Source organism: Rhinopithecus bieti, unplaced genomic scaffold, assembly GCF_001698545.2.
Source record: "Rhinopithecus bieti isolate Rb0 unplaced genomic scaffold, ASM169854v2 scaffold_61931, whole genome shotgun sequence".
In the NCBI taxonomy this organism is placed as follows: Eukaryota; Metazoa; Chordata; class Mammalia; order Primates; family Cercopithecidae; genus Rhinopithecus; species Rhinopithecus bieti.
The window spans coordinates 97,390-107,127 of record NW_016823461.1 but is presented as its reverse complement, the minus strand read 5'-3'; the positions used below and the strand labels follow the sequence as shown (position 1 = coordinate 107,127).

The following is a 9,738-nucleotide window of genomic DNA, read 5'->3' as shown; positions in this document are numbered from 1 at the left end:
AAAAAAAAAAAAAAAAAAAAAAAAAAAAAAAAAAAAAAAAGTCATATCAATCACTCTCAAACCAGAGAGGAATAGATATAGATTTCAAGACTAAAAAATAGCTGAAAACCATGCAATTACCTGGAAATTAAACAACCTGCTCCTGAATGACTTTTGGGTAAAAAATGAAACTAAGGCAAAAATAAAGTAGTTATTTGAAACTAACGAGAACAAAGATACAATATACTAGAATCTCTGGGACACAGCTTAGACAGTGTTAAGAGAGAAATTTATACACTAAATGCCCACATCAAAAAGTCTTAAAGATCTCAAATTGACAACCTAATATCACAACTAAAAGAGCAAGAGAACCAAGAGCAAACCAACCCCAAATCTAGCAGAAGACAAGAAATAAACAAGATCAGAGCTAACTGAAGGATACTAAAACACAAAATACCATTCAAAAGATTAATGAGTCCAACCGGGCACGGTGACTCACACCTGTCATCCCAGCACTTTGGGAGGCCGAGATGGGTGGATCACAAAAGTCAGGAGATCGAGACCATCCTGGCTAATACGGTGAAACCCCGTCTCTACTAAAATACAAAAAAAAATAGCCAGGCATGGTGGTGGGTGCCTGTTATCCCAGCTACTTGGGAGGCTGAGGGAGGAGAATGGTGTGAACCTGGGAAGCAGAGCTTGCAGTGAGTCGAGATCACGCCAGTGCATGCCAGCCTGGGCGACAGAGCGAGGCTCCGTCTCAAAAAAAAAAAAAAAGATTAATGAGTCCAAGAACTGGTTTTGTGAAAAAATTAATAAGGTAGACCACTAGCTACACTAATAAAGAAGACAAGAGAGAAGATCCAAATAAACAGTTAGAAACGAAAAAGGGGTATTATCACTCACCCCACAGAAATATAAATAATCATTAAAAACTACTATGAACATCTCTATGCACATGAACTAGAAAATCTAAAAGAAATGGATAACTTCCTGGACTGCTCATTGTCTTAGGCAAAGAAGACTAGCCATACTTTATTTGAGGGCTCTTTGAGTAGAGTCCTATAAATTCCGGTATTTCTCTCAACTCTATGTCTCCCTTCCCAGAATACAAAGCCCCTTCTGTGATGCCTCCTTTGCTTCTTTTGGTTGTATCTGTGTTATATCTGAACATATGGCTCCAGAGAATCCCAAGAAGTAGAAAAAGCTAATCCAAAATCCAAGGTCGGAAGAAGACAGATAAGACCTTTGGATGAATATCTTTTCACAAAGTTGAGAAGATGTGAAGAACCCAAGAATCCACTGGAGAAACAGCCCCTAGTCACTGCAAGCAGTCCAGACCTCTGTTGGAGTATATCATCACAGCAGCAAAACTTCTATGTTCTTAATATCTGTGTGGTTTTTTTTTTTTTTTGGTTTTTGTTTTTTGTTTTCCTCAGAGACAGAATCTCACTCAGTCACCAAGGCTACAGAGCAGGGGTGTCATTATTGCTCATTGCAACCTTGAAATCCTGGGCTCAAGTGATCCTCTTATTTCAGCCTCCTGGGTTACTGGGACTACAGATGCAAGCCATTGTGCCCAGCTTGCCTCTTTATTTTAATTTTAATTGGTCAATTTGTTTTTCAGACCTCTTGTTATCTTTAATCTTTTTTCACCACTGATTTGACCTCCCAGTTTTCAAATACTTGATTTAATGGGAGACTTTCCCCTAGCTTGTTGATTCCAGAAGTTCAGCTTTATTCTAGGCTTGGCTCCTGTTTAGCATTGCTGTTTTGAGATTGTTCTGGTTCATGAAAAATAAGTCTCCAAAATTTTCTACTTCTCAATATTGCCATTTACGAAATCCTTATAAACAAATAAGAAAGAAGACTCTCAGAAATATATAGAGAGACTGAGGTTCGAGTTGAGCAAGGCCTGAAATTTTGTCACAACTAATCTAGTTAAAGGAATGTTGATTGACTGAGAAAACACTAAATTTCTGTCTATTTCAAAGAGAAAGACTTGATAATGGCTCTATGGATCTGTAAGATCAGTTTTAACAGAATAACTTTTTTTTTTTTTTTTTTTTTTTGTAATGGAGTCTCACACTGTCACCTGGGCTGGAATGCAGTGTCACGGTATCAGCTCACTGCAACCTCTGCCTCCCAGCATCAAGTGATTCTCCTACCTCAGCCTCCCAAGTTGCTGGGATTACATGCGCCCGCCACCATGCCAGGCTAATTTTTTATATTTTTAGTAGAAACGAGGTTTCATTATGTTGGCCAGGCTAATCTCGAACTCCTCACCTCGTGATCCACCGGTCTAGGCCTCCCAAAGTGCTGGGATTACAGGCGTGAGCCACCGCTCCCAGCCTAGAATAACTTCTTAAATTGCTTTTATTGTTGACTGAATTTATTTCTCTCTTAATAGCTCCTACTTTGGGTTGATAATTAAAAACCACTCTTATCTCTAAGATTATATACATGTCTTCCCATATTATTATTCTAGATTTTCATGACTGGATTTTACTTTCACACCTAATTGTGTAATCGATTGTGATGTATACAGTTAAGCATTTCACTTTACTCTTTCCAAAGAGTGTCGTTGTTCAATTACTATTTGTTTTTTATTTCCAAGCTAAATTTAAAAGCTATATTTTTATATATCAGATTATTATATTTTAGTGAGATTTAGTTTTGGATTTCTATTTATTCCACTATCTGACTTACACATGAGTGATATTAATTTTATATGCTTTTAGAATAAAGAAAATGAAACCATTTTTAGATAAACCAAAAGTAACAAGGTATTTCCAGCAGAAAGAGATAATATTAAGGATACTCAGAAAAAAATAGAATAAACTTAGAGGGAAGATTAGAAATGAAGAAAAGCATGTAAAACGTTTTGTAAATAAGTGTAAACATTTCTTCACTATTTAATATTAATAATAAGAAATCTTAGGAGTAAAACTATACAAAATATCTAAAATATATATATATATAATTATAGATTGGGAAGGGAAAAATGAAGATAAAGTGCTAAAATTTATTGTACTGTTTTGGAAAATAGTAAACAGTCAAATGAATATTTGTGTCTGAAAAATCAAGAATGCAATTGTAATCATCGAGATGCAATTTTTTATTTTTTAGTTTTTTTATTCATGTGATATATATTTTGTCCCTTTTTATTGTTCTTCAACTTTATTGTGGTATGATTCACAAATAAAAATTATATATATTTAAGGTGTACAACATGATGTTTTAATATATGTACACCTTGTGAAATGATTACCACAATCAAGTTAATTAACGTACTCATTATCTCACATAGTTACCTTTTTCTTGTGGTAAGCACTTTTAAGATCTACTCTCAGTTAGGCCCAGTAGCTCATATCTGTAATCCCAGCACTTTGGGTGGCCAAGGCAGGCAGACCAGCCTGACCAACATGGAGAAACCCCATCTCTACTAAAAATACAAAATTAGCTGGGCTTGGTGTAGCATGCCTGTAATCCTAGCTACTCGGGAGGCTGAGGCAGGAGATCTGCTTGAACCCGGGAGGCAGAGGTTGCAGTGAGCCAAGATCTTGCCATTGCACTCCAGCCTGGACAACAAGAGCAAAACTCCATCTCAAAAAAAAAAAAAATTCTACTCTCTTTGCAAATTTTAAATATACACAGAGTACAATTAACTACAGTCATGATGCTGTGCATTAGATATCTAGAATTTATTCATCCCACATAACTGAAAGTTTATACCCCTTGACTAATAGTTTCCTGATTCTCCCACTCCCAATCCCTGGAAATCACACCTCTACTCTTTGTTTCCACGAGTTTCGCTTTTTTAGATTTCACATATGAGCAAGATTGTGCAGTATTTGTCTTTTTGTCTTATTTTCCTTGGTGTTACATCCTCCAGGTTCATCAATTCTGCCATAAATGGCAGGATTTCTTTCTTTTTAATTTTTTTCTTTTCCCATTTTTAATTTTTTGTTTGCTATGGAATCATATGAGTTTCTTATATGTTTTGAATATTAACCAAAATATATAATAAATATTTGATTTGCAAATATGCCATTTCATGGGTCACCTTTCATTTGTTGATTGTTTTCTTTTTTGTGTGGAGATTTTTTTAGTTTGATGTAGCCTCACTTCTTTATTTTTCCTTTTGTTGCCTTTGCTTCTCATATCAAATCCAAAAAATGACTGCAACATGAACATTAGAATTTTCTTCTTATGACTTCTTTAAAAATTTTTATGGTTTTAGGTCTTAGTTGAAATCTTTAACCCATTTTGAAATTTTTTTTTTATGGTGTAAGACAAGGTCTGATTTCATTTCACTTTGAGGGTTTCACCCTCTCATATCATAAAATTCTATATACCCTTCTATCATCATGTATTACTGATTATACGCCTTGATTTCAGAATCTTGCCAACTAGATTCAGAATTCGACTAGGAGAGAGGACAAGGACCACCTGAGACTCATATTTTATTTCCAGAATCTAGCATCTACCTACCTAGGTATTGAATAAGAAAATGAAGTTAAGGTTGTTGATGGTAACACTATGCTAGTAACTGCAGAGCCAGAAGCACCATAAGGGGCACCATAAGGGAGCGACCAGACCTCTAATCACTTACCAATCTTAAGCATCCTGAGGAAGAATGGGACTTCCATTTGGCGTGGGCCTATGGCAGGGTAATAAGGCAACAGTGAACATCAAGCTACAAAAAGCCCCCTTTCACATTCTTCTCAGTCCTACATTTTCACTCTAAGCCCAGTCCTCCCAAAGCAGACTGTGAAAGAGTGAAAGTTCCAGGAGACTAGCATTGCAGATTCCAGAGCACTGTTAGTGGCGGAGGCAGGGAAGAAGGGCTCACAGTACAGTCAAACGATGGCCCCCTGTTTTTCCTTCTTCAAGTAGACCTCTATAACACAACAGAGACAACTAAGGCTAAGTGGCCAGGCGAGGAGAAACCATCTGGCCATAAAACATGGAAGGAACACTTTAGGGGAAAAGTAATATCTCTAAACAAGAGAACTAAGTGGAGTCAAGGCTGAGAGGTGCAGGATAAGCAAATGAATAGTGAAAAGACATTCATGAAGACAGCTAAAACAATAAGTAATGTAAAATATAACATAGCAAAACTTTAACCTCCAAGTCAAACCTCCACTTGAATCCTTTTCTGAGGGGTGAATAAGGCATAGGCATCAGGGGCTGTTGCCAACATGCATTAGTTGTTTGCAGCCTCACCTTCTTTCATGGAGTTCATGATACAGTGTATTTTCCCAAGATTTGAACTAGCTCTTCATTTCTTTATGTTTTAAATGCACTGACCTCCCACATGCNTATATAATTATAGATTGGGAAGGGAAAATGAAGATAAAGTGCTAAAATTTATTGTACTGTTTTGGAAAATAGTAAACAGTCAAATGAATATTTGTGTCTGAAAATCAAGAATGCAATTGTAATCATCGAGATGCAATTTTTTATTTTTTAGTTTTTTTATTCATGTGATATATATTTTGTCCCTTTTATTGTTCTTCAACTTTATTGTGGTATGATTCACAAATAAAATTATATATATTTAAGGTGTACAACATGATGTTTTAATATATGTACACCTTGTGAAATGATTACCACAATCAAGTTAATTAACGTACTCATTATCTCACATAGTTACCTTTTCTTGTGGTAAGCACTTTTAAGATCTACTCTCAGTTAGGCCCAGTAGCTCATATCTGTAATCCCAGCACTTTGGGTGGCCAAGGCAGGCAGACCAGCCTGACCAACATGGAGAAACCCCATCTCTACTAAAATACAAAATTAGCTGGGCTTGGTGTAGCATGCCTGTAATCCTAGCTACTCGGGAGGCTGAGGCAGGAGATCTGCTTGAACCCGGGAGGCAGAGGTTGCAGTGAGCCAAGATCTTGCCATTGCACTCCAGCCTGGACAACAAGAGCAAAACTCCATCTCAAAAAAAAAAAAATTCTACTCTCTTTGCAAATTTTAAATATACACAGAGTACAATTAACTACAGTCATGATGCTGTGCATTAGATATCTAGAATTTATTCATCCCACATAACTGAAAGTTTATACCCCTTGACTAATAGTTTCCTGATTCTCCCACTCCCAATCCCTGGAAATCACACCTCTACTCTTTGTTTCCACGAGTTTCGCTTTTTTAGATTTCACATATGAGCAAGATTGTGCAGTATTTGTCTTTTGTCTTATTTTCCTTGGTGTTACATCCTCCAGGTTCATCAATTCTGCCATAAATGGCAGGATTTCTTTCTTTTAATTTTTTTCTTTTCCCATTTTAATTTTTTGTTTGCTATGGAATCATATGAGTTTCTTATATGTTTTGAATATTAACCAAAATATATAATAAATATTTGATTTGCAAATATGCCATTTCATGGGTCACCTTTCATTTGTTGATTGTTTTCTTTTTTGTGTGGAGATTTTTTTAGTTTGATGTAGCCTCACTTCTTTATTTTCCTTTTGTTGCCTTTGCTTCTCATATCAAATCCAAAAAATGACTGCAACATGAACATTAGAATTTTCTTCTTATGACTTCTTTAAAATTTTATGGTTTTAGGTCTTAGTTGAAATCTTTAACCCATTTTGAAATTTTTTTTTTATGGTGTAAGACAAGGTCTGATTTCATTTCACTTTGAGGGTTTCACCCTCTCATATCATAAAATTCTATATACCCTTCTATCATCATGTATTACTGATTATACGCCTTGATTTCAGAATCTTGCCAACTAGATTCAGAATTCGACTAGGAGAGAGGACAAGGACCACCTGAGACTCATATTTTATTTCCAGAATCTAGCATCTACCTACCTAGGTATTGAATAAGAAAATGAAGTTAAGGTTGTTGATGGTAACACTATGCTAGTAACTGCAGAGCCAGAAGCACCATAAGGGGCACCATAAGGGAGCGACCAGACCTCTAATCACTTACCAATCTTAAGCATCCTGAGGAAGAATGGGACTTCCATTTGGCGTGGGCCTATGGCAGGGTAATAAGGCAACAGTGAACATCAAGCTACAAAAGCCCCTTTCACATTCTTCTCAGTCCTACATTTTCACTCTAAGCCCAGTCCTCCCAAAGCAGACTGTGAAAGAGTGAAAGTTCCAGGAGACTAGCATTGCAGATTCCAGAGCACTGTTAGTGGCGGAGGCAGGGAAGAAGGGCTCACAGTACAGTCAAACGATGGCCCCTGTTTTCCTTCTTCAAGTAGACCTCTATAACACAACAGAGACAACTAAGGCTAAGTGGCCAGGCGAGGAGAAACCATCTGGCCATAAAACATGGAAGGAACACTTTAGGGGAAAAGTAATATCTCTAAACAAGAGAACTAAGTGGAGTCAAGGCTGAGAGGTGCAGGATAAGCAAATGAATAGTGAAAAGACATTCATGAAGACAGCTAAAACAATAAGTAATGTAAAATATAACATAGCAAAACTTTAACCTCCAAGTCAAACCTCCACTTGAATCCTTTTCTGAGGGGTGAATAAGGCATAGGCATCAGGGGCTGTTGCCAACATGCATTAGTTGTTTGCAGCCTCACCTTCTTTCATGGAGTTCATGATACAGTGTATTTTCCCAAGATTTGAACTAGCTCTTCATTTCTTTATGTTTTAAATGCACTGACCTCCCACATGCACTTTTAGGTAAAATATTCAGAAATAATTTAAATACACCATTGCAATGAAAATAAATGTTTTTTTATTAGGCAGAATCCAGATCCTCAAGGCCCTTCATAATATCCCCCAGTTTAGCAGTTGGACTTTGGGAACAAAGGAACCTTTGGTAGAAATTGGACAGCAAGAAAGTGAGCTTAGTGGTACTTGTGGGCCAGGGCATTAGCCACACCAGCCACCACTTTCTGATAGGCAGCCTGCACTTGCGGGGTGAATTCTTTGCCAAAGTGATGGGCCAGCACACACACCAGCACGTTGCCCAGGAGCTGTGGGAGGGAGACAAGAGATATGAACATGATTAGCAAAAGGGCCTAGCTTGGACTCAGAATAATCCAGCCTTATCTCAACCATAAAATAAAAGCAGAATGATCACTGGATTATAGCTGCTATTAGCAATATGAAACCTCTTACATCAGTTACAATTTATATGCAGAAATATTCTACTTATGTGCAGAAATATTTATATGCAGAAATATTGCTATTGCCTTAACCCAGAAATTATCACTGTTATTCTTTAGAATGGTGCAAAGAAGCATGATACATTGTATGGTTACTGCCTTGAAAGAAAGAGTTTAGGGGAAGTATTAGAAATAAAATAAACAAAAAAGTATATTAAAACAAGAAAGCATTTTAAAAAATTACAAAAGCAAAATTACCCTGATTTGGTCAATATGCAATGTGTACACATATTAAAATATTATGCTTTAACCAATAAATATGTATAATGATTATGTATTAATTAAAAAGAAAGAAAATAAAGTAGGTGGATTATGAATATGCAAATAACAACACATATATTCCAAATAGTAGTGTACTAGGCAGACCGTGTAAGCTGTTTTTTTTAAGTTACTTAATGTATCTCAAAGATATTTCCTTTTGTTATACACAGCATTAAGACATTAAGTATAATAATAAAAATTGCGGAGAAGAAAAAAAAGAAAGCAAGAATTAAACACAAAAGAAAACAATTGTTATGAACAGCAAATAAAAGAAGCTAAATGATCCTGAGAGTTCCACACTGATGCAATCACTTGTCTCTTTCCCATTCTAAACTGTACCCTGATACTTATCCTCTTCCTATGATATGAAGTTAATCATAGAAAAGAAGGGGAAAGAAAACATCAAGGGTCCCATAGACTCACCCTGAAGTTCTCAGGATCCACATGCAGCTTGTCACAGTGCAGCTCACTCAGCTGGGCAAAGGTGCCCTTGAGGTTGTCCAGGTGAGCCAGGCCATCACTAAAGGCACCGAGCACTTTCTTACCATGAGCCTTCACCTTAGGGTTGCCCATAACAGCATCAGGAGAGGACAGATCCCCAAAGGACTCGAAGAACCTCTGAGTCCAAGGGTAGACCACCAGCAGCCTAAGAGTGGGAAAATAGCCCAATAGAGTCAGTGCCTATCAGAAACCCAAGAGTCTTCTCTGTCTCCACATGCCCAGCTTCTATTTGCCTCCTTAAGCCTGTCTTGTAACCTTGATACCAACCTGCCCAGGGCCTCACCACCAACTTCATCCACGTTCACCTTGCCCCACAGGGCAGTAACGGCAGCCTTCTCATCAGGAGTCAGATGCACCATGGTGTTTATTTGAGGTTGCTAGTGAACACAGTTGTGTCAGAAGCAAGTGTAAGCAATAGATGGCTCTGCCCTGACTTTTATGCCCAGCCCTGGCTCCTGCCCTCCCTGCTCCTGGGAGTAGATTGGCCAACTGTAGGGTGTGGCTCCACAGGGTGAGGTCTAAGTGATGACAGCCATACCTGTCCTTAGCTCTTCTGGCACTGGCTTAGGAGTTGGACTTCAAACCCTCAGCCCTCCCTCTAAGACATATCTCTTGGCCCCATACCATCAGTACAAATTGCTACTAAAATATCCTCCTTTGTAAGTGTATTTACCTAATATTTGGAATCACAGCTTGGTAAGCATATTGAAGATCACTTTCCCAATTTTCTTATTACACAAATAAGAAATTGATACACTAAAAGTGGAACAGTTTTGCCTACCATAATTCAGCTTAGGGATATATAGATTGATCTCTTCCTGTGTCTCTAGAATATGCAAAATACT

General features: G+C 37.4%; 1 protein-coding gene across 1 annotated transcript; it reads right to left on the bottom strand.

The window, feature by feature from the left end:
• Nucleotides 1-7,675: 7,675 nt before the first annotated feature.
• On the bottom strand, nucleotides 7,676-9,422 carry LOC108521664 (hemoglobin subunit beta). Its single transcript, XM_017861621.1, has 3 exons — nucleotides 9,161-9,422; nucleotides 8,816-9,038; nucleotides 7,676-7,939 (listed from the first exon to the last, which is right to left on the bottom strand). Exons 1-3 carry the CDS (start codon nucleotides 9,250-9,252, stop codon nucleotides 7,811-7,813), a joined length of 444 nt encoding a protein of 147 aa, XP_017717110.1. The 5' UTR covers nucleotides 9,253-9,422; the 3' UTR covers nucleotides 7,676-7,810.
• Between the last annotated feature and the right edge of the window lie 316 nt (nucleotides 9,423-9,738).

Coding starts and splice junctions, on each gene's coding strand:
- LOC108521664 (XM_017861621.1), bottom strand. CDS start 9,252: ATGGTGCATCTGACTCCTGATGAGAAGGCTGCCGTTACTGCCCTGTGG. Junction 9,039..9,160: donor GGTGGTGAGGCCCTGGGCAG/GTTGGTATCAAG, acceptor TCCCACTCTTAG/GCTGCTGGTGGTCTACCCTT. Junction 7,940..8,815: donor TGGATCCTGAGAACTTCAGG/GTGAGTCTATGG, acceptor TCCCTCCCACAG/CTCCTGGGCAACGTGCTGGT.